The 25,871-nt window shown below is 42.0% G+C and overlaps 1 protein-coding gene across 15 annotated transcripts in view; it reads left to right on the top strand.

The window, feature by feature from the left end:
- DYM (dymeclin) overlaps positions 1-25,871 on the top strand; it is a 358,470-nt gene that overhangs the window by 240,100 nt on the left and 92,499 nt on the right. For all 15 annotated transcript variants that reach the window (XM_065598719.1, XM_065598718.1, XM_065598720.1 and 12 more), the window contains one exon: positions 15,093-15,195. In XM_065598719.1, coding sequence (XP_065454791.1) covers positions 15,093-15,195 — 103 coding nt within the window. The remainder of the gene's footprint in view (positions 1-15,092; positions 15,196-25,871) is intronic.

Raw genomic sequence — 25,871 nt, 5'->3', positions numbered from 1 at the left:
AGGGACCATTATGATCATCTAGTCTGACCTCCCGCATGATGCAGGCCACAAAAGCTGACCCACCCACTTTCCCTTAACTCAGCTGTTGAAGTCTCCAGATCGTGATTTAAAGACTTCAAGTCTCAGAGAATCCTCCAGCTAGCGACCCCTGCCCCATGCTGCGGAGGAAGGTGAAAAACCTCCAGGGCCTCTGCCAATCTACCCTGGAGGAAAATTCCTTCCCGACCCCAAATATGGTGATCAGTAGAACCCCAAGCATGCAGGCAAGATTTTCCAGCCAGACCCTCATTGACCATTGATACTATTTACCAGCGATGGCACGTTATTGACTAATTGACTAAAATCACGTTATCCCATCAAACTATTCCCTCCATAAACTTATCTAGCTTAATCTTAAAGCCAGAGAGGTCCTTTGCCCCCACTGTTTCCCTCGGAAGGCTGTTCCAAAATTTCACCCCTCTGATGGTTAGAAACCTTCGTCTAATTTCAAGCCTAAACTTCCCCACAGCCAGTTTATATCCATTCGTTCTCGTGTCCACATTAGTACTGAGCTGAAATAATTCCTCTCCCTCCCTGGTATTTATCCTCTGATATATTTAAAGAGAGCAATCATATCCCCCCTCAGCCTTCTTTTGGTTAGGGTAAACAAACCGAGCTCCTCGAGTCTCCTTTCATACGACCGGTTTTCCATTCCTCGGATCATCCTAGTGGCCCTTCTCTGTACCTGTTCCAGTTTGAGTTCATCCTTTTTAAACATGGGAGACCAGAACTGCACACAGTACTCCAAATGAGGTGCCTTGTATAACGGAAGCAGCACCTCCTTATCCCTACTAGATATACCTCGCCTAATGCATCCCAAGACCGCATTAGCTTTTTTCACGGCCACGTCACATTGCCGACTCATAGTCATCCTGCGGTCAACCAGGACTCTGAGGTCCTTCTCCTCCTCTGTTACTTCCAACCAATGCGTCCCCAGCTTATAACTAAAATTCTTGTTAGTCATCCCTAAATGCATCACCTTACACTTTTCACTATTAAATTTCATCCTATTACTATTACTCCAATTTACGAGGTAATCCAAGTCTCCCTGCAGGATATCCCGATCCGTCTCCGAATTGGCAATATCTCCCAACTTTGTGTCATCCGCAAACTTTATCAGCCCACTCCTACATTTGGTTCCGAGGTCAGTAATAAATAGATTAAATAAAATCGGACCCAAAACCGAACCTTGAGGAACTCCACTGGTGACCTCCCTCCAACCTGACAGTTCACCTTTCAGTATGACCTGCTGCAGTCTCCCCTTTAACCAGTTCTTTATCCACCTCTGGATTTTCATATCAATCCCCATCTTTTCCAATTTAACCAATAATTCCTCGTGCGGTACCGTATCAAACGCTTTACTGAAATCGAGGTATATTCGATCCACCCGCATTTCCTTTATCTAAAAAGTCTGTTACTTTCTCAAACAAGGAGATCAGGTTGGTTTGGCACGATCTGCCTTTCGTAAAACCATGTTGTAATTTGTCCCAATTGCCATTGACCTCAAGGTCCTTAACTACTTTCTCCTTCAAAATTTTTTCCAAGACCTTGCATACTACAGATGTTAAACTAACAGGCCTGTAGTTACCCGGGTCACTTTTTTTCCCTTTCTTGAAAATAGGAACCACATTAGCTATTTTCCAGTCCAACGGTACCACCCCCGAGTTTACAGATTCATTAAAAATTATCGCTAACGGGCTTGCAATGTCTTGTGCCAGTTCCTTCAATATTCTCGGATGGAGATCATCCGGTCCGCCCGATTTAGTCCCGTTAAGCTGTTCAAGTTTGGCTTCTACCTCGGATATGGTAATGTCAATCCCTCCTCCTTTATTCCCCTCTGTCACGCTGCCACTATTCCTAAACCCTTCATTAGCCTCATTAAAGACCGATGCAAAATATTCGTTTAGATAGTGTGCCATGCCTAGATTATCCTTAATCTCCACTCCATCTACAGTCTTCAGCGGTCCCAACCTGCACCCCCAACTCCCTGCCCTGAGCCCCCTGCCACATCCCACACCCCTCCTGCACCCCCAACTCCCTGCCCTGAGGCCCCCGCCACATCCCGCACCCCCAACTCCCTGCCACATCCCGCACCCCAACTCCCTGCCCTCAGCCCCCTGCCACATCCCACACCCCTCCTGCACTCCCTGCCCTGAGCCACCTGCTGCACCCTGCACCGACCCCCTGCCATACCCCTCTTGTACCCCACACACTAACTCCCTGCCCTGAGCACCTTGCACACCTCCTGCACCTCAACTCCCTGCCCTCAGCCCCCGCTGCACCCTGCACCCTTTCTGCACCCCCTGGGGGCAGCGTTGGGGTGGGGACTTCAGGGAAGGGATTGGAAATGGGGGTGGGAAGAGGTGGGGCAGGGGCGGGGCCTAATTGGAAGGGGTGGAGTGGGGGCGGGGCCAGAGGCAGCGGGGGGCGGGGGGAGTCAGTGATGCTGCCCTCGGGCCAATGCACTAGTCCTCATGCGGCCCTCGGGGTCATCTGAGTTTGAGACCCCTGCGTTATAGATATATGCTTAAGAAATTGGTTTTCCTGTTCTCTAGTGTGATTTTGGAGGTCCATTGATTCATTAAAACATTGATCCATAAGCATGCTTATGAAAGGATGTGGTAAGGAGGTCCCTATGTATTTGAGCTTTAACTGTTTTGAACTTGAGTACATTGTTAATATATAAATTACATATCACAGAAAGTGATGATGGAAAACCCTACACTATCATCATCTCATTTAGTCTATCCACCCTGACCATGAAGGATTTTTTCCTACTATATATTTTTCCATTGTTGTGTCCAGTCTAGTCTTAAATAGGCAGAAATAGAAGTGTGATTAAGACATATGAATGGGAATTAGGAGACCTTTTTGTGACTCTGCCACAGATAAATGGGAATAACAATACTACCTTTAGGTGGTGCTCTGAGGCTAAATTAATATTTTACCAGTTGCTGTCAGATGCTCAGAGAGAGGCTGCTGCATAAAGTGCAAATTATTATTCTAATTTATTAAGTGTCTAGAGTGATGAGGCTTCCCCACACTTCCCCATTCCCACTGTTCCACACTCCTTGAGAGGTAAGTGTTCGGTAGTTATTCCTGATATTCAGCCTACATTTTCCTTCGCCTAATTTCATCACATCCCAGGAATTCTGTGAAATTAATAGTTAGCTCACCTTATCACACACACCCACCAATGCTTCAGAAGTAGAAATTGGTAGGGAAGGTTTCAGCAGCTAATCTCCTAATTAAATTATCCAAGATTTTAAATTTTAGGAAGAAAAGGGAAAATCAGGCAAGAAGAGGGAATTCTCTCTCTAATTCTGCTGTTCCTTCCCCTCTCCTCACTCATCCTCCTCTATTTTCCTGGGGGGGATTCATTTTGCCATATGTTCTCCACTTCTGTGCAGGAGGATTAATATTGTGTATGTTTCCATTCCCACATGTTGAAGAAATACATTACCCAAAATCCTGCTGCTTTATTCTGTGTTTTGTATTTAAATTCCCTTTGCAGCCAAAGCAGCTCGTTGGGTTTTCCCAAAAAAGCAACTTGTGGTGGAAGTCCCTCTTCCTTCCAGAGCTGTTTTCTTCCTCTTCATGAAATGAACTGTACCTTCCAAAATAGACGGAGACACTTTGTTTAATCTGCACTTGGACTCACCGCACTAGGCACCTCTAGATCAGTTTTAACGAATGATGCTGTCTGCGCAGCACTAGATGGTGCTGACGACACTACTGAATTAGCAGTATTAATGACTGCAGAAGTAACACTGCATCCTTCTTCGAGAGATGTCCCTGTGGGTGCTCCACTCCTGGTGTTGGTGCGTCCCTGTGCCTTTGCTCAGAGATTTTTTGCAGCAGTACTCATACCGGCCACGCATGCGCAGAGGCTGCCCCCCGCTGTGAGTCTAGGTTAATAGTACGCATGCGTGGCCGGTCTCCTCAGTTCCTTCTCTATCGTCCCCGGCCTGAGACGGAGCTCAGCAGACTCGTTAGGAAATCCCTCACTCTTGCTACAATTACCCTTCTAGTAGTTAGTTTGTTGTTAGTTCATTGTTAGTTTAGTTAATTACCTCTTTTATCTGTTACAAAAAAAAGAAAAAAAAAGTGGTTTCTGTCAGCCGCAGCCGCTTTGGCCATGCCTGGCTCCACAGGCTTCAAGCGCTGTTCTACATGTAAGGAGGCTATCCCGCTGTCAGATGGCCATTCACAGTGTATAAAATGTTTGGGGGAAGCCCACATTCCTCAAAAATGTGCCCACTGCAGCAAACTTAGTTCCAGGGCACGGAAGGACAGGGAGCTTCGACTTAAACTGCTCCTCCTGCAAAAGTCTATCGGGTCAGTTTCAGACCCAGGTGCTGAATCCGGCTCCGCTGCCCGCCACAGCCCCCCGCCTCAAAAAAACTGAAAAAATCTACAAAGAAAGGGCAGTCTTCTTCACCAAAGAAGGTTATGAGGCACAAGCTTTCTTCAGGCAGATCAACAGTCTCCCTGCCGGTGTTTCCTCGCCTCAGCAACTTTGATGAGCCGGGCTCCTCAGGAACCGCGCGAAAGCCGCCTGAGGCTGCGGCGGCGGCGCGAGGCTCCAGTGCCGAGGCTTCAGGCTTTCAGTTGCCTGCCTCTCTTATGGCACCGTTCGGCACTGTGACGGACGCGGTGCCGACATTTCACAACATGCCTGATTCCTTGCAGGCTAATGTTGCCCGCCTGGCACCGACCGCAGCACCGACAACCACGGAGCAGACTGATAGGGAGATCACAAGCAAAACGCCTGCTCAGAGGAATGTTCCCTCACGGCAACTTCCCCCTGCACAGCTTTCACCTCACGCTGGAGCCTCACCATTTCAGTTTACTCAGACAGCAGATCTATTGGTATCACCTAGCCTGCAGTCTCCCTGATGAATGCCTGTTTTTCTCCAATGCCTGAGTCAAGATCTGAATAGCCTTCCTCCAGTGAGGAGGAAACTGATCCACAGGAAGTTTTTTCTCCATATCAAGACTCCCACTCCCAGACCCCAGTCAATAGAGGTTATAGAAAAACTACCTCATCCTATTCTCAGGATCCTGCCCCCTGGGGGGTGAACCCCTGGATGGCACCACCTATGCCCTACCCACCACCATGGCAATATTGGACACTATGGGCATCGTACCCTCGAACACGTGCGCTACGGCAATTCAACCAGGCGCAACACCGGTCTGGTGCCCACCACCTGACGAATCTGCCAGTGACACAAGACACCTGGCAGCACCGTCACACTTCCAGGATAAACCTAGTCCTGCTCCTATTCCAGCAGAGCCGGAGGGAACGCCTGAAGAAGCCTTACTTCCCCTTCCTCCAACACCGTCGGATGACTACGCAAAATTTCAAGACCTCTTCAAAAGAGTTGCCAGTGACTTGAGAATTAACTTGGAGGAAGTCACTGAACAACAGCATGAGCTAACGAACATCCTACAGCCCTCTTCTTCCTCTAGGGTGGCATTACCAATCAACGTAGCCCTTTTAGAACCCGCTAAGTCCATCTGGCAGACTCCAGCTACAAGCCTACCTACCTGTAAACAAGCGGACAGGAAGTACTTTATCCCTTCAAAGGGCTCTGAATTCCTTTTTACGCACCTGGCGCCAAACTCACTGGTGGTAGACGCAGCGAACCAAAGGGCCAAACAACAGTATTCCCGGTCCACCCCAGCCAACAAGGACAGTAAACGCTTGGACCTCTTGGGTCGTAAAGTATATGCATCCTCAACCCTACAATTTCGTATAGCTAATTATACTGCAGTCCTTGCAAAATATGATCACAAAAACTAGAATAAATTCATGGACTTTATTGACGACATTCCAGAACAGAAGAAACAACAATTCACAGCTCTGGTTTCCGAGGGACAAATCATATCACGTACCACTCTTCAAGCGGCCCTCGATGTAGCCAACACTGCAGCAAGATCAACCGCCACAGCAGTTGTCATGCGACGGGCTTCATGGCTCTCCTCCTCTTTCTTTCCTTGAGAAGTTCAGAGCACCATTGAAGATCTTCCCTTTGACGGTGAAAAACTTTTTGCTTCTACCACGAACGACGTGCTTCGTTCAATGAAGGATTCAAGGGCAACCCTCCAGTCCTTAGGTCTCCAGGCACCTATGACCAGAAGACGGCAATATAGATACCAACCGTACCAACGTCCACGCTATCCCGCATTTACACAACACTCCCATAGACCACAGGAGCAACAACAACAACGTCAAAGATCAAGATTCCAACGTCGTCGTCCCAATTCTGCAAGGGCGCCTCAACCCCCTCCAACTAATAGGCAGATTTGAAGCTTTGGTCGAGGGTTTAGAAAACAGCGTTCCCACTTCAGCCAACACACCTATCTTTGGACACCGCCTACGACCATTCTCCCACCAATGGCACAACATTACCTCCGACAAGTGGGTCATAGAGGTAGTTACAATTGGATACGCCATCCCCTTCCTCTCCTCGCCTTGCCTCCCACCCACCCACCCTCCCCGTCCCTCTTCAGGGACCCCTCTCACGAGCAGCTACTCCTCCAAGAAGTGCAACATCTCCTTCAACTGGGAGGAGTAGAAATTGTGCCAGAACGACACAGAGGGAAGGGTTTTTACTCCCATTATTTCTTAACAGAAAAGAAAAATGGGGGAGGGCAACCAATCCTCGACCTCAGGCGGCTCAACAAATTTGTCAAAAAGCAAAAGTTCAAGATGGTTACTCTCACCACCATAATCCCAGCGCTGGAGCAGGGCGATTTGGTTTTCATCCCTCGACCTACAAGACGCCTATTTTCATGTGACTATACACCCGCCCCAAAGACGAGTCCTACGTTTTACTCTTGGCTCAACCCATTTTCAATACAGGATTCTCCCCTTTGGACTGTCCACGGCCCCCCATGTTTTTTCCAAGATCCTAACCGTAGTTACTGCCTACCTCAGGAAACAAGGGGTCGTAATATTTCCTTACCTAGACGATTGCCTCCTCAAAGCTTCAACGTTCAACAAAGCTCTCCAATCCACGTGGCTTACCGTCAATTGTTTCCTGTCTCTAGGCCTCCAAATAAACAAAAACAAATCCACATTATGACCCACCCAACATCTGCAGTTCATAGGAGCATACCTCGACTCCCGGACGGGATTGGCATCTCTCCCACCCGACCGCTTCAACTCCATAAGCCAACTGGCCACAAAAATTCGCAAGTGACTGTCTGAGACTGCCTACAAATACTAGGTCACGTGGCCTTGTGCACTTTTGTCGTCCAAAATGCACGCCTCTACATGAGGTGCTTCCAAGCGTGATTGGCCACGGTTTACAGACCGAATATGCACTCTCTAAACATACCTGTCCGAGTCAAAGATTCTCTAAACTGGTGGACAGTTCACTCCAACCTCTGCTCTGGAGTCCCTTTTCTTCAACAGGCTCCATCCCTCATACTGACTCCGATGCATCTCTGACAGGCTGGGGTGCACACATATCTCGCCACACAGTCCAGGAGCTATGGTCTTTAACCGAGACCTCCCTGCACATAAATGTCCTAGAACTTCGAGCTATTCGCAATGCGTGCCGTCACTTCCTGCCATTAATCAAGAATCATCATGTACACATAATGACAGACAACATTGCATGCATGTTTTATGTAAACAGGCAGGGAGGAGCTCGATCCCATTCGCTGTGCACAGAGGCTACGAAGCTCTGGAATTGGTGCATTGCGAACAACATCCGGGTATCGGCTGCCTATCTTCCCGGAGTAATGAACACCACAGCGGACGAACTAAGCAGACGCTTCCCATGGGACCGTGAATGGGAGATAGACGAGAAAACCATTCACAACGTATTCCGCATTTGGGGTTACCCAACCATAGACCTTTTTGCAATTACAAAAAACAAGAAATGTCCCAATTTTTGCTCCAGAGGAGGACTGGGCAAACATTCCCTGGGAGACGCATTCATGATCCCATGACACCGAAACTTACTCTATGCGTTTCCCCCGATATCGGTTCTCAACAGGGTCCTGATAAAAATACGAACAGACCGGTGATCCTAATTGCCCCGTCGTGGCCCAGACAACCGTGGTTTCCGTTCCTCACCAGAATGTCGATTCGACCACCAATCTCCTTGCCTCTCATCCCGAACCTCCTATCACAACAACACGGCCACTTTCTCCACCCCAACCTGTCCATGCTTCACCTCAAAGCCTGGTTCCTACATGGTTTTCCCAAAGCGAACTAGATTGCTCTGAACAAGTTCGAAGAGTGCTCCTACATAGCAGAACACAATCTACTCGCACCACCTATCTACAAAAGTGGAAACGATTCACACATTGGTGTTCAGCTAAACAACTTTGTCCCACGTCGGTATCTCTCTCGCTCATACTTGACTATCTCTTGGACCTTTCAGCTCCATCAGGGTCCATTTAGCTGCTATTACAACTTTTCATGACAAAATTGATGATACTTCCATCTTTGCTCATCCTATCACCAAGCGTTTCCTCAAGGGACTCCAAACCCTATACCCGGACATTAAACCACCTACCACCCCGTGGGACCTTCATCTAGTACTATCTTGCCTAACTCAACAACCATTTGAACCCCTAGCCACGTGCTCCCTTTTACACCTTTTGATGAAAACAGCATTTTTAGTGGCAATTACCTCTGCCAGAAGGGCAGGAGAAATAGCAGCTCTTATGGCAGACCCACCATATACGCTATTTTTCAAAGACAAGGTTACCCTCAGATTACACCCCAAATTTCTTTCAAAGGTGCACTCGTCATTCCACATTAATGAACCGATACACCTACCGACCTTTTTTCCGAAACCACATGCAAACTCGTTCGAAGCCTCAATGCATACACTAGATGTACGCAGGGCCTTGTCCTTCTATTTAGATAGAACCAAACCTTTTAGGAATTCTTCTAGACTTTTTGTCTCCATCGCGGAGCGCTCCAAAGGTACGCTTATTTCTACCCAGAGACTTTCAAACTGGATTTCTCAATGCATCCGATTGTGCTATCAGATGAAGAAAGTTACACCTCCAGACGGCATCAGAACACACTCCACTAGATCCCTGGCTGCCTCTGTAGCATTCTTACGCAAAGTTTCCCTGGCTGATATCTGTAAACAGCCACCTGGTCTTCTGAACACACATTTGTTAAATACTATGCCCTTACTCAAGGCCCTCTATATGATATACACTTGGGCAGGGCTGAACTATCTACGGCATTCCTATCAGATCCAAAGTCCCTACCTCCTTAAGACACACAGCTTTTAAGTCACCTGGAGTGGAGCACCCACAGGGACATCTCTCGAAGAAGAAGAGGAGGTTACTCACCCTGTGCAGTAACTGACGTTCTTCGAGGTGAGTGTCCCTGTGGGTGCTCCACTACCCACCTCCTCCCCTCTACTTCGGAGTTGGGGTAGCCTCCGTTGTAGAGAAGGAACTGAGGAGACCGGCCACGCATGCGTACTATTAACCTAGACTCACAGCGGGGGGCAGCCTCTGCGCAGGCGTGGCCGGTATGAGTACTGCTGCAAAAAATCTCCAAGCAAAGGCGCAGGGACGCACCAACACCTGGAGTGGAGCACCCACAGGGACACTCATCTCGAAGAACGTCAGTTACTGCACAGGGTGAGTAACCTCCTCTTCCCCAGTGCAGATAAACAACCAGTTTTCAAAGCCAAGCTTTAGACAAGCTGAAAATCTGTCCTCAAATGAGCAATTTGTTGTATAAATACAGCATCTGGGTTTGGGAAGGGAAAAGGATAATAATATTTAGATAATATATATACCTATCTCTTAGAACTGGAGGGTCATTGAGTCCAGCCCCCTGCCTTCACTAGCAGAACCAAGTACTGATTTTTGCCCCCGATCCCTAAGTGGCCCCCTCAAGGATTGAACTCACAACCCTGAGTTTAGCAGGCCAATGCTCAAACCACTGAGCTATCCCTCCCCATACACTGTGGTGCTGTGTATGCCATTATCCTAGATGATCTTATTTTTGTTTTCTTATTCACTTTCAGTAGTCTTGTAGACTGAGGGTCTATTCCAAGTGTTTCCAATCGTAAAGGTTGTAGATTGGTGGGAGGCTGATATGAGGCCTAAGCAGGTAGATATCTTGATAAAAGACTGCAGATGGATCCACTTGAGGGGAAAAAGAGGATGAGAGATTCCAGAGGTTAGGAAAGTAGTTGCTTTCTTCTGTACTTTTCTCTGGGATGCAGATTTTCACTGCCTTCAGATCTATTGAATTATTCTTAAAGCTGTAGGTATTGATCACCACCTATAATTATCACAAAGGATTAGTACTTCTTAATCTTATTTACCGCTCTTTGTATATCAGACAATTGAGAGAGGTGTGGTTCAGTGATAGTTTCATCCTGGGGCTTGGACTCAGGAAGCCATATTTCTAACATCAGCTCTGATCCTGATTCCCTCTGGTCTTGGGCATGTTACTTCATTATTCTGCTTCAGTTTCTCCATCTGTAACGTAGGGAGGACAATATATAGCTATCATAAAGGTAGCTGTGAGAATTAATGACTGATAAGGAATTTGAATATAAAGTGTTATAGAAATCAAGCTATTAATACTATTCCTAAAATGACACAGACTGAAGAGATGTTGGGAATTGATAGGACATTGAATTGGCTCTTAAGAGAAAAGGTAAGGTGTGGGTTTGGAAAACTAATTCATTCCTCTCGACTCCCTCAGAAGAGTATTGCAAAAATCTCTTGCCTTTTGCTGAGGTTCTTGGATAATCATAAAGAATCAGGATATTGTTAGTGTGAGGATATATTGTTAGTGTAAAAGATACTGACTTTATTTTAAGCAAGTAAAGAACAAAGAACACTTGCTCAAACAAGGAAGACTTGCTCAAACTCTGATCAACACTTTTGCAGAGAGAAAAGTTTTGAGTTCTCTCTGCTCTTCAAAGCACTAAACTTCAGTCTCTCAGATCCCCAAAAGATTCTGTATCTATAGTATATTAACCCAGGAATAATCTGCCTCTTGCATACTATTTTATGAAACTGGCTATATAAATGTATATATTTGTTTATATAATGTAACACTTGAACAGAGTAGGCTCTGGCTCTAACACCACCACTTCATTGTTAGTGGGTGTCACCAGCTTTTATTTACCCTGTTTTGTGTTGTCGATTTTATACTCACTAATAAATAACTAAATAATATTAGTGATTTTTGTGAAATCTTATACCAGCTCTAAATCCTTATGAATGCTCTGAAAATGAGCCAGCAGGAACTGATAAAAGAATGCACAACAGCAGACCTCTTCTACTAATGGCAAATCATGTCACCTCTTGGATATAGTCGACTGCACCAAGAAAAAAAGCTTTTTACAACTATGACCATCCAGAGTTCTGGGTGCATGTAGAAGAATTATATAATAAAACATACAAATTAGGACACAAACCAATCCGAACTCTCCAGCTATCCAGATAAAACTCACTCCGTCCACAATTCCAGAAAAACATGGGGAATGGCAGGGGTGGCAGGAGAATATATGAGCTTAACAAATTCAGGTTTTGATGAACCAGTGTGAGGAAGCAGGTTCCAAAACTGAGGTGGATTCTCTGATTGCAGAGGGCATGTCCAATCTAGCTTATATTATGCCTATTACCATACTATCTGAGTGCCTTATTACCCATTCCCCTCCCTTTTAAATCCAGGAGTTAGTAGTTTAAGCAACTGAGACTATTTCAACAGTTATGATATCACACAATTATAGAGCTATTGTCATCTGCAAATTGAAAGCACTGCAGCCTCAGATTGTGTCACTATATATTCTGATTGTCTCACAAGCATGTTGAACAGGAGGAGCCCAGTGGTACCCTCCAAAAGAGAGATTCTTGGGGCAGTGCTACCATATGGATTCTTTCAGAGATAAAAGAATGGAGCCACTCAAGCCACTCTATGCCTGCCAAGAACTACAGCCTTGTGGTCACTGGTATCAAAGGCAACTGAGAGATCTCAAAGAATCTGCATGGACATCTGATTACCTCAAACAGGCTCTAATTGACCAGTGTTGTCTGTGAGCAGGTGCTTGGGGCGGCCAAGGGAGAGGGGCGGCACCTGCAGCAATTCGGAGGCGGCAGGTCCCTCACTCCCTCTAGGAGCGAAGGACCTGCTGCTGAACTGCAGCCGCCAGTCGTGGCTTTTTTTTTTGGCTTGGGGCAGCAAAAATGCTGGAGCCGGGGCCCTGTCTGTGAGCCATATCCAGAACTAAAACATGGTTGACTTTCAAGCCCCTTGACCTTGTTGTGGTGGCACGTCGCACTTTCAGAATGGTTATAGCCATCAAAGAGAAGCAAAAGTGTCTGTACTTTGTGTCTGTAATATAATATATGGGGAGATTGAAAATAGAAGTGGTGAATGGATTTGAGGGTAAAAGTAGTAAGCTAACTGCCTGAGAGACGTAGAAAAGTTAGAAATTATAATAAACAGGTTGGGGAGCTTCATAAAGCAGGGATCCAGACAGTAATAAATTGTATGATTTGTGAGTCAGTAAATGTATGGTATAAGTAGGGCAATATAACATTTGTCAAGGCCAGAAGCTGAACACTTCAAGGCTGTACACAGCTCTGCTCCTGCATTCTTCTAGGCCAAGATTTTCAAAAGTGACTAGCAATTTTGGAGGTCTCCATTTTTTGGATACTCAATTTGAGGCACCCTATAGGGGTTCCAATTGTCAGAAAGTGCTGAGCACTAACCCTAGTCTTTTTATTTCCTACTGCTATCAACATCAGGGCCTTCCCTCTGCCTTCACCTTCAGTTTACGTCCTCCTACATTTACTGCCGTGCTTCCTTACATAACTGCCCTGTATACCTGGAATGACCTCTCTCATCCACATCATTCAGGCTACTTTCCTCCTTCATATCCCTCCATCAAATACTGTGGTGCGTATGTTAAACAGATGATTTCTTGGCTTTCTGTTGTGGAACACTGTTCCTTGTTTTTCCACTTCTTTGACTACATCCTGTCTCCCTATGCCTTGCTTCCCTTAGATTGTAAGATGCACAGGGCAGGGATTTGTCTTTCTGTGTCTTTAAAGCACCATGCACATCTCTGTGTTAACATCAGACAAGGCAGTACAGTATTGTGATGTCTTTGTGTTTATAATAAATAGACAGCATAAAGATTACGTTCACTATTAAATGTGTTCAAAATTTCAAGATTAATAGTCATGCTCTACCCAGTGTCCAGGAACATACCCACACATCTGAAAACGAAGCTGAACCTGTCAGTTTAATGTGACTGAGAGCTGAAGGCTAGATTTAAACTCTGCTTGAAAGGCCAGTGTTTTATCCATCAAACCACCCATCTTCTAAATCATCTATTAACCTTAATGAAAATAAATTTTAATTTAATTTTTTGGGGGGGTGCAGTAGGGTAAAGTTTTAAAATCTGAAAAATTAAAACAGATGGATATCCTGCTGAAGGGACCTACATGCATGAAGTGAGAGTAAGAAGCGGTCAACTGCCCGTGAATTATTTTTACGATAATGTAATAGATCAGGTTAAGCACACAAAACCCCATAATTCTTGGCCATTGTGTCACTTTGATATTCTATTATGTACAGTGTTCAGCTTTGATCGGCTCACCTAGACAATAATTTACAGTAGCAGAGACCGTCAAAGTCTTGAACGGCAACAAAAATGTTTAGAGGTACGCAGGATTTACATATGAAGTCAGATTGTTGACGTTCTTTAGCCTGAAGAGAGAGAATAGGTGGTGTACAAAATAGTGAAGGGTATAGTGAAGACACTCAACAAAGGAACACCAGTGGCACTAAAGAGCAGTCTCTTTAGTACTTTAGAAGGTATGTATTTTACTTTCATCTATGTAGTTAACCTGAACCAGTAAATTCACTGCCGAGGAGCTCATACAAATTCAGACTGGAAATAAGGTGTCCCTTTTTAACTGTAAGGGTAACTAACCATTGGTAATTTGGCAAGGGTTAGATTCTCTATCACTAGTACTTTTTAAATCAAGATCGGATGTTTTTCTAAAAGATAGGCTCACATGCAAATAGGAATTAATTCAGGGAAGTTTTATGGCCTTTGTTATGCAGGTCAGATTAGATGATCACAGTAGTCCTTTCTGGGCTTGTCTATGAATCTATACAGTAATGGACTGCATAATTTACATTTTTCTTCAGACTTAATGCATCTGTTTAGCATCTTGTAGTACTATGTATGCCAGGTAGTGCATGTAAAATAAAATATATGGGGAATACACAGTGCTTACCCCAATTAGTAAAGATTAAGCACAGGACTTTTAAAAGATCCAAAGTGACTTAGGAGCATAAGGGAATGTCCTTAGTGGGACTTTTTATGATGATGTAAGTAACTTAGATGATTTTGAAATTTCCACCCAAAGTATAAGAAGTTAAAAATAATAGAAAACAATGCAGACATACATAGCCCCTCTAAATTCACAGAGAAATTACTTTGTGATTCAGTTCCTCATCCTCTGAATTGCACCAGAAGTCTCTGCTGCTCCCTGAAAAGAAAATGTATAGTATGGGAGTCCTGACTAAATTAGTAAAATACATATCTTTATTAACTTAAGTTTTTTTAATGTACTAGAACATTAACAAACTGAAACATAAAAAGTGGGGGGAAATGTACAATATACTACATGTACCCAAGGTTGTGGAAAATAAATGTATTGCATTGAGATAGTGAGCTTGAAGACTTAATTGTTATGGATATACATGAGCAGAATTTAAGTTACACATACAGTCTTGACTTTGTTATTCCCAGACTTTTGAATATTTAAGCACGAAAACGTAACTTTCTTTCTCCATATTTTGTGGTATGGAATTCAAAGTTCTTTCTCACTTACCGAAGATGTAAAGCATATATTACCCATGCAACTGATGTGCATTGTATTTTTCTTTAAATCTCCCAATTCAAGGAAATATTATGGACAGTTTCTTCTAATTGAATAGTCTAGCTAACTGGAAGTAGAGGGTTGCTTGTGAATTCTTATTATAGTAAACATTTTCTGATTTTTGTGTTCTTTTTCAGTTTGTTTTCTTTGTTGTCTAAAAAACACAACAAAGTTTTGGAGCAAGCCACGCAAACCTTGAGAGGCTCCCTCAGTTCAGATGACTCTCCACTTCCTGATTATGTGAGTATTGAATTTAATGTTTCAGTGAACTTCTGAAAATAGAAGCAGCAACATCCCTAAATCTGCAAAAGTTTATCAAAGTGTGTGACAATGAGGCAACCACCAACACCAAAATATAGGAACCTCTCAAAATGACATCATGTCTGAAACTTAGTAAGAAAATGAAAAATATACTTACAAATGGCAAAACAAACCACAGCTATTCAAAGCTAAGAAACCTTCCATAGCCTGTCAGCTTGCAATTTTCAAGACAGTTGCAATCAGATACATTTGGGAGATGTAGTTAAAACCATACTTGGAAAAAAAAAAAAAAGCTCTTTGGCATCTACCAATATTTTAAAAGGCCTAAAATATTATGCAGATCTGCTCTTGAAACAAACCCTAATACATCTTTGAAACAGCAGTGCCCAATATATAAATGAAGTTGTAGACCAAACTGGTGTTTTCTGAACATGCGTACACATACACTTCTAAGGATGGCTTCTCATCTGGTCTAAGCCAATATCTGCAGATGGGACAACAATTTGTAAATTGATTGCATGACTGTCAGAAAACTTCTTGTTTACTATACTGTTAATTTATACGACAAAGAAACTTCTTCCCAAGTCTTAAAGTCTTAAATGGTATTATATATACATTCTTTTCAAATGTCACTGGTTTATATTGGTTTACATTGTTACATTTTATTTTATAAATCTGTGCAAAAATGTTTTTCCTAATTTATAAATTACTATGTTTGATCATGGAAATATAACCCTATTTTACCTTGAGTTTTAGTAAGTGTTTCAGGAAACCAAACTCTGAGGGATTATAAACTGTACAACTCCATCTTCACATATTTCAAGCTTTTAAAAGATTATGTACCTTTTAGAAGATCTTTTATTATTATTATTATTATTTGCATTATCTTAGAACCTAGGAGCTCCAGTCACGGACCAAAAAAAACCTAGTCCCTGTCCTACAAACCCTAAGTATAAGACAAGAGACAACTGATGAATACAGACAGACTAATAGGGGAATACAAGGAAACAATATTGGTCAGTACGATAGGCTGTGGTCTCAACACATTAGCTAATATCTATTAAAACTATTACTTTTTATCTAACAGGTTATATTTTGGTGGCTCAAAATGGTTAATTTAACTAGCAACATCGCTTGACTTGCATATCCTGGCCAGAGTTGTTTATATGCAATACACAAACAATGCCATTTTGCTATTCAAAAGCAGAGTGCTGGCTAAGGTTATTGAATAAACAATCATCAGCATTTTTTCCTATTTAGTCTTGCCACCTATGATGCCATATTTCAGAGTAACTTCTTACAACACCAGTGATTTTATACTCTCTGATTCATGTCTGTTGTGCTTTTGAGAAGTAACACACTGATCTTTAACATATCAACTGATTTGTAACTCAAAACATGGTGTTAAACAAACAAAACAAAAAAGTCACCTCTTAACATAAGGAAAGAACCATATCATGTGTTTTATTAAAAGAGAATACAACATAAGTCTAAAAGCTCTTTCAGTTGGGTAAGCATGGACAACCAGATGTCCTTTAGACTTTGCAAGGGTCTCAGTGGGTTGGTGCTCTTCATATGTGGTACTCTTTCCTTTGGGTCAGTTCTGAACCCATGTCCCAGTGTGCTGTAAGGGGGCACTACACTGCTAGAGGTGCCATTTTAAACCATTCCTGAGCACTCATCGTTACACATCTCAGATAATTTTTCATTGGGGTAATTAACCTCAGTGCCTTGTCAAATTCCAACTTTGGGCAGTAAAGCTACATGTTCAAAGGCCTCTTTCAGTTACAGGAGTCTTCCTGGCCCGTCCTAAAATCTTGAATAGAGTTGCTTTGACTGATTTCAGCCCAGAAGTGGCTGTGTTTCAAGTGGCAGTGGCACAATCAATCTCTAGCTATCAAACCTATCTCACTGAAATTTGGTGGCCTTTAAATAGCTAATGTATGTAAAGCACTTTGAGATGTTTGAATGAAAATCTTTATAGAAGGACAAAATATTTTAACGCTTGCACACATTTTTAACCAAAGAATGATAGCTGTAATGGCCTAATCTGGTTGCCTGGAAGGTGCTAACTGTGCTGTCATGGAAAAAGGTGCTGATTTTAAGAAGAGACCCCTGGAATTCTGTCCATCCCTTCCCCCCCCCCCTCCGCCCCAGATAGGGGGAAAGGGATGGTTATGTTTGGGGACCTGGGGGATTACATCTAGTTTTTAAGATTAAAGATCTTTTTTATCTTTAGAATTCTCCCCCAAGTCTTATGAAATAGTTAATTTTAGGTAGAAGTTGAAAAACTCACTAAAGAACAAAATTTAAATTGAAAAATAATTTTTTATTCTAATAAGTTGACATGCATCACTTGTGCATATTCAGTGCACATTTAGTCATGTTGGTTTTGTTCAGTGTCTACGTTAATTTTAACAGCAATTATATGCAAAACTGGGATGGAGGCTTATGGCAGCAGGTGCTTTACTTGCTGCTTACTAGTATTTGGCCTTAGATGTTGAGTGACAAGTTGAAGGCCTTTTGGAGCAGACTTCTGAAAGTGCCCAACACCCATAATTGGGGTCAGACTTCCAGAAGTTCTCAGCATTCAGAGGTAGCTAGCTGCTGAATTCTTTTGAAAATCTACCCCTTTATTTTCACACTAGCCAACTACCAGCACTGAGATTTTAAGCCACTGATCTTCTAGTTGGCTAAGTTATCCACAAACAGCCAAGGTAAATTGGTAACTGGCCACATGGGGAAACTTCTGTAACTCAGTTGAGTTTAAAATTTGACATTTATATTTGGGAGGTAGAAAATAAGTGGATGTTTCCCAAAGTGAACCCTAGAAATACATCCTTGTACACATACCAATTAGGTGCTGGAGTTCTAAATTGTCCCATCTTTGGGGATGTCGCCTAAATGTCATTTCAAAGGCAATTAAAAGCTTGTCAGTGGCCTGAAGTACCCTCTAGCAATTAAACCTCTGGCTTATTTATATAGTATTTGGAAATCCCTCAGATGAAAGGTGCTGTAGAAGTACAAAATATTATTTTTTTCATCCCACAAGATCTATAGAGTAGCTACACAGTTGTTCAATACATACTTTTACTAAACATTTATTTCTTGGACACATTTTAAAGTCAGTCTCAAGAAATTCCTAGTGTTTTAGAGCACTCTGGTGCCATATGTTGAAGGTCATGTGACCAAATCATATGAACTGTGCAAGAAAGTTCCTTTGCAACGCATCTTTCATATGGGGGGCATATGACCCCATTTTTGAAAATACAAAAATGCTCTCATGATCCATCCTCCAAAGCATAGTCCAAAATGTGACGTTTCTGCATTAGTTTTATAGCCAATAAGGAAAGTTAAAACAATATGAGCAAAGTAAGCTCTGCATTTTGAGCCCAGTAGCAAAGCCTGATGGATTTGTGAGAACTGCTGATCAGAGCTGAATTTTTCCTGGCCAATTCCCAGTCTAGTGAATTATTTCTTACCTGCTGTGCAGAGCTAATGTTATTTGGAAGCCCAGGATTCTACAAATGTCACTGCATTTCCTCCTCCTTTGTTAATAATCTTAATAAAACTTTGTAATTGCTTGATGAGATGTTTTTCTCTTTCTATTCTTTTTCTTTCTCAGCTTGTGCTCTATAATGGCGGTAAATGAAGTCCACTATTTAGATTCTTCTTTGATTTATCCTTGATTTATATGGTAAATAGAAAGCAGCTGTCTATTTAAGCATCTAATTCTTGAAACCCTTAGGCCCCTCAAGCATCATCTGGAAATAATGTAGCTTGTAAAACAAAGCTAAGAAGAAAAAGCAATGTTTGTTTTATGTGGGATGAATGACTGCAGTTGGGGTCCTTCTAATTCGGCCATTATGAGGGTTATTAAAAAGCAGTATTACAAAAGTGGTTTCAACAAAAAGAATTTTTTGTAACTTCTATCTTGTTATTACAGTTGATTATAGTCAAAGCTGAAAGTACTTTATTAATAGTCCTTCATTTCAGTTCCGCCAACTGAGAACCAAAGGATCTGTAATCTTGCTCTCTTATATATGAGTGGATGTTAAATGGTTCCCTTATTTCATTTAATTCCTTAAAACAAATAGTGTGTTAGAAGTCAAATCTACATATTTGTCTTGTATGTCTTGGGATCTGAAAAGTCTAACTGAAGGAAGGTCTCTGAACAGAAATATTATTAACTATCTTTTAAACAAGGTGAAACAACATAGAAAGCTACATGTTTTATTCAGGATTTAATGACATTGCTGTTGATAAAAAATGACTGTACATAAGAATTAGACAAGCTTTATCTTCAGTATGTGTGATTTAATCTCAGTTTTGTTAAACTGCTGAAGCAAAGTTAATGCTCTATAATATAAATTATTTCACCCTACCATGCCACCATATCTCCTGTCCTGTCCTTATCCTTTAGGAATACGTTTCTGTGAATTCAGAATACATCAGGCTTGCGTCTGATGAAGTGGGCATTCACCCACGAAAGCTTATGCTTCAATACTTCTGTTAGTCTTAAAGGTGCCACAGGACCCTCTGTTGCATATTTCTGTGATGTTCTCTCAGCTGTGATCTCTTTAGACAATCACTTGATCTGTTAGCTGAGATCACCAACAGTAATACCAATTGAGGTGGTGGTTTTTGTGACCTGGACAAATGGGGAGTTAATCTGTCTACCAAACTGCCAACATGAGAGAATTTCAATCACTCAATCTGCACAATGTAAAAACTGTAACTAAGAGATCGTAATGTTTTGGCACCATGTAAAGTCTTATATTCTTACATAGGTACCACCTATGGGCAGCAGCTGCACCTAACAAAAGTTTGGTTATAGAGCTATATTAAGGTAGAACAGACTTTACTTGTGTTATTCTCAGCATCTAAAGAAGAACTGCATCACAATTGGCAATAAGCATTTCTTGCAAAGGTGAGCTGCCTATCATTAAATTAATAGATTGATTAATGAGAAATAGAACTAAGATGACAATCTTCTGTGCTACCATCTGGTAACTTTAGTAGTGTTTTAGAAGTGAAATTAAACCAGTTAGCCACCCAGCTACTATGATAAAGTTAATAATGTCTAAACCAGTGGTGGGCAACATGCAGCCCACCAGGATAATAAATGAGACGGTTTGTTTACATTGACCGTCCGCAGGCACGGCTGCCCGCAGCTCCCAGTGGCCGCGGTTTGTCGTTCATGACCAATGGGATCTGCGGGAAGCGGTGGCCAGCACGTCCCCAAGGCCCACGCCACTTCCCGCAGCTCCAATTGGCCGGGAACGGCGAACCATGGCCACTGGGAGCTGGGGGTGGCCGTGCCTGCGGATGGTCAATGTAAACAAACTGTCTCGCAGCCCGCCAGTGAATTACCCTGATTAGCCACAGGTTGCCCACCACTGGTCTAGACAGTAGTCTGTCGATATACTGTCTAGCAGTAGTTACACATAGTGACTGTGTATTGCATTAGAGTTCCTTAATTGTATCCTTTATTATGCTAGCAGTAGAAGTTGAGTTATTTTTTGCTGAATGAGAAAAGGCTTCTCATCATTGTGCAGTATATGCCTAATATATACAAAATTATAAAAAAGAAAGTAATCTTCCTGGCATAGTGTTTACTCAAGAGTCATATTTAAAATCTATTGTTTAGCCCTGTTCTTTCCATTGAATCTCTGTCGGCTTCTTTCCAGAATTATTTTCCTGTATAGTTTCTTCCATTTTTACTTGTCAAGGTCCCTACTTAATTTAAGCTTTTCAGGGTTTGATTTACCAAAATGATAGTATTTAGTTACATAATGTTAATGAATGAATAGCATTGTTTAGTATTCACTTACTACTAAATGTTTGAGTCCTTGAATTTTAGACCTTTTTTGTGGCTGCACTTAATAAGCTTTTCTACTGTAATTATGAAATAAAATGATGATTTGTTTCAGTAAGTTATTATTGGAAGTTGCAGTACATAAAACAATATCAGATATTTGTGATATTTTTTAACTTGGCAATGTCTGTTTAAGGTATGCAAAATCTAGCAATTTAGGCTCACTCTAATGTGATGGTTACCCAGTTTTGCACTAAATTATTCCTAAATTCTAAGGCCAGAAGGGACCACTGTGATCATCTAGTCTGAGCTCCTGTGTAGCACAAGCCATGGAACTTCCCCCAAAATAATTCCTAGAGAATATATTTTAGAAAAATATCCAATCTTTACTTTAAAATTGTCAACAATGTCCCTTGGTAAATTGTTCCAATGGTTAATTTACCCTCGCTGTCAAAAATTCACACTTTATTTTTAGTCTGAATTTGTCTAGCTTCAACTTCCAGCTGTTGGGTTGTGTTATACCTTTCTCTGCTAGATTAAAGAGCCCATTATTAAATAATTGTTCCACCTCTAGCTACTTATAGACTGTAATCAAGTCACTCCTTAATCTTCTCTTTGTTAACCTAAATAGAATGAGCTCCTTGAGTCTACAAGTATATGGCATATTTTCTAATCCTTTAATCATTCTCATGGTTCTTCTCTGAACTCACTCCAATTTATCAACATCCTTCTTGAATTGTTGGCACCAGAACTGGACACAGGATTCCAGCAGTGGTCTCACGAGTGCCAAATACGGAGGTAAAATAACCTCTCTACTCCTACTCGAAATTCCTGTTTATGTATCCAAAGATCACATTATCTCTTTTGGCCACAGCATCATACTGGGAGTTCACTGTTCAGAGTCACTGTTTCCCACCATAGAGTCCCGCATTCTAAGTATGGCCTACACTACATAAGTATGGCCTACACTCTTTGTTTGTAGAGTGTGGCAGAGCTCCGACCTTGTCCCCGTGGGTCCCACGCTTCTAGGCGGTTTATGCTAGCCTCAGTGGCTCGCTGCGACCCTCCACGTAGCCTTTCTCTCTCTAGGGCCAGGGTTACAGTCTACTGAGCCCTTTTCATCATAAGCCAGCAAGGAGGTTGGTGAGAGAATTCCCACAGTCTCTGTTGTCCCTAGGGGCTTATTTCAGATCAGTTTAGCCTCCTGTCCTGACAGGGGCCTGTCTTCCCCTCCCAGGAGGTGTTTCTGTGGTGGCAAGTTGGGGGGAACCCGGGCCTGCCCTCTACCCCGGGTTCCGGCCCAGGGACCCTAGTGGCAGCAGCTGTTGGCAGCAGACCTTTCACTACCAGAGTTTCTACACTACTTAATGGCCTCACCTGACTCTTTGCAGGTTAATTGGAGTCAGGTGTTCTCATTAGCCTGGAGCAGCCCACTAATCCAGTGGCCAGTATATCTGCCTTCTACTACTTTGTTGTACCCAACTGGCCTGGATCTATCACAAGAGATATACGTTTACATTTAGCCATATTAAAATGCATATTGTTTGCTTGCTCCCAGTTTACCAAAGCAATGCAGATTGCTCTGAATCAGTGACCTGTCCCCTTCATTATTTACCATTCCCCCAATTTTTGTGTCATCTGCAAACTTTATCAGTCATGATTTTATTTTTCTTCCAGGTCATCAATAAAAAATATTAAATAGAATAGGGCCAAGAACTGATGCTGGTGGAACCCCACTGGAAACAAACCTGCTCAATGACAATTCCCTATTTACAGTTACATTTTGAGACCTATCAGTTAGTCATTTCTTAATCCATTTAATTTGTGCCAAGTTAATTTTATATCATTTTAGCTTTTTAATCAAAATGTGTGATATCAAATCTAACACGTTGCAGAAGTCTAAGTATATTACATCAACACTATTACCTTTATAAGCCAGTCTTGCAAGTTCATCAAAAAAAACATATCAAGTTAGTATGATGGGATCTATTTTTCATAAATACATGTTGATTTGCATGCATTACATTACCTTCCTTTAGTTCTTCCTTAATTGAGTCCTGTATCAGCTACTCTATTTTCTTGCCCAGGATTGATGTCAAGCCAACAGGCCTATAATTACCTGGGTCATCCCATTTACCCTTTTTAAAATTGGCACAACATTATCTTTCTTCCAGTCTTCTGGAACTTCCCAAATGCTCCAAGACTTATTGAAAATCAATATTAATGGTCCGATGACCTCTCAGCCAGCTCTTTTAAAACTCTTGGATGCAAGTTATTTGGACCTACTGCTTTAAAAATGTCTAACTTCAGATAGTTTCTGTTTAACATCCTCCAGAGATACTAGTGGAATGGAGGGAGTCTTATCATCACCATATGATGAGACTATATCATGTTTTTTCCGCAAATACAGGGTAGAAATATTTATTCCACATTTCTGCCTTTTCTGTAGTATTATTGATAAGTCTACCATTTCCATCTAGTAATGGACTAATATGATTGTCAGGATTCTTTTTGTTCCTAATATATTTTAAAACCGCCTTCTTATCGTCCTTTAATGTGCTAGCCATAGATTTCTCCGTGTGTCCCTTGTCAATTTTCTACAGTTCCTAACTTCAGATTTATATTCTTTACTATCAACTTTCCCTTTCTTCCATTTGTTGTATATTATTTTTTTAATTTGTACAGCTGCCTTCATTTCCCCCTAAACCAGATGTTTCTTTTAACCAGCATGACCTTCTTCCTCAATTATAGAATTGTGGCTTTTGGGGTATCTAGTAAGGTGTCCTTAAATGATTCCCAATTATCATTCACATTTTTCTGATTAAATTTTTCCTGACATCTGATTTGGCTCGTAATTGTTTTCAGCTTTGTGAAATTGGCCTTTTGAAAGCGCCACGTATATAAATTACTGGTCTGTCCTTCATTGTGCTTGCACATTATAAGTAGGATCAAGTCATGATCACTTGTACTTAAGCTACCACTTATTTTTAGTTCTGTGATCAGTTCAAGGTGGAAGTCAAATTCAAACAGCTTAATGGGCCAAATCAGAGGTCCTGGATAATCTCCATCCAAGAATATTAAAGGAACTGATGCATGAAATTGCAAACCCAATAGCAAGTATTCTTAATGAATCTGTAAACTTGGGGGTGGTACCCCATGACTGGAGAATCACTAATATGGTACCTTTTTTTAAAGAAATGAAAAAAGTGGTCTGTTAAACTATAGGCCCATTAGTTTGACCTCAACAGTATGCAATGTCTTGGAACAAATTTTGAAAGAAAAAGTAGTTAAGGACATCGAGATAACCAACAATTGGGATAAAATACAACATGCCACCAGATCAACCTAATCTCTTTGAGAAGATAACCAATTTTCTACACAAAGGAAATGCAGTGGATCTGATCTACATCGATTTCAGTAAGGCATTTGATACAGTTCCCCATGGGAAACTATTAGTTAAATTGGAGAAGCTGGGGATCAATATGGGAATTGAAAGGTGGGCAAGGAACTGGTTAAAGAGGAGACTACAGTAGGTCATACTGAAAGGTGAATTGTCAGGCTGGAGGGAGGTCAGTAGTGGAGTTCGACAAGGATAGGTCTTGGGACAAATCTTATTCAACATTTTCATTAATGACCATGGTGCAAAAGTGGGAGTGTGCTAATAAAATTTGCAGATGACACAAAATGGAGAGGTATTGCTGATATGGAGGAGGATCAGAATATCATACAAGAAGCTTTGGATGACCTTTAAAACTGGAGTAATAGAAATGGGATGAAATTTAATAGTGCAAAGTGCAAGGTAATGCACTTAGACTCCTAAGAATTTTTGCTGTAAACTTGGGACATATAGATTGGAAGTGACAAAGGAGAGGAAAGACTTGGGTGTATTGGGTGATCACAACATGACTATGAGCCATTGATGTGATGCGGCCATGAAAAAAGGATAATGCAGTCCTAGGATGCATCAGGCAAGGTATTTCCATTAGCGATAAGGAGGTATTAGTACCATTATGCAAGGCGCTGGTGAAACCTCATCTGGAATACTGTGCAATTCTGGTCTCCCATGCTTAAGAAAGATGAATTCAAACTGGAACTGGTGCAGAGAAGGTCATCTAGGATGATTAGAGGAATGGAAAACCTACCTTACAAGAGGAGACTTAAGGAGCTTCTCTTGTTTAACCTAACCAAATGAAGACTGAAGGGAAATATGACTGCTCTCTATAAATACATTAGTGAGATAAACACAAGGGAGGGAGAGGAGTTATTTAAGTTAAGGGCCAATGTTGGCACAAGAACAAATGGATATAAACTGGCCATCAACAAGATTAGGCTTGAAATTACATGAAGGTTTCTAACCATTAGAGGAGTGAAGTTCTGGAACGGCTTTTCAAGGGGACAAAAATACTAACTGTTTTCAGGACTGAGTTTGACAAGTTTATGGAGGGGATAGTATGATGAGGTTGCCTACAATGGCATGTGACCCTGTTGCACCTGCTAGTAGCAAATATCTCCGTCAGCCAGATATGGGACAATAGATGGGGAGGACTCTAAGGTATTACTGTGATTTTTTTTTCCCAGGTCTCAGGTCCCAGGTCTGACTGGTGGGACTCACTGATCATTGTATTATGGGGTAGGAAAAGAATTTTCCCCCAGGTCAGTTTAGTAGAGACCCTGGTGGGTTTTGCCTTCCTCTGCAGCATGGGACAAAGGTCACTTGCTGGTTTGAAGTAAACGGTGGATTCTCTATAACTTGAAATCTTTAAATCATGGTTTGAGGACTTCAGTAACTCAGCCAGTCTATTACAGGAGTGGGTGGGTGAAATCTCCAGCATATGTC

The sequence above is a fragment of the Chrysemys picta genome, chromosome 6 (assembly GCF_011386835.1).
Source record: "Chrysemys picta bellii isolate R12L10 chromosome 6, ASM1138683v2, whole genome shotgun sequence".
NCBI lineage: Eukaryota > Metazoa > Chordata > Testudines > Emydidae > Chrysemys > Chrysemys picta.
The sequence above is the reverse complement of the archived record's forward strand: the minus strand, read 5'-3'. Positions and strand labels throughout refer to the sequence as shown.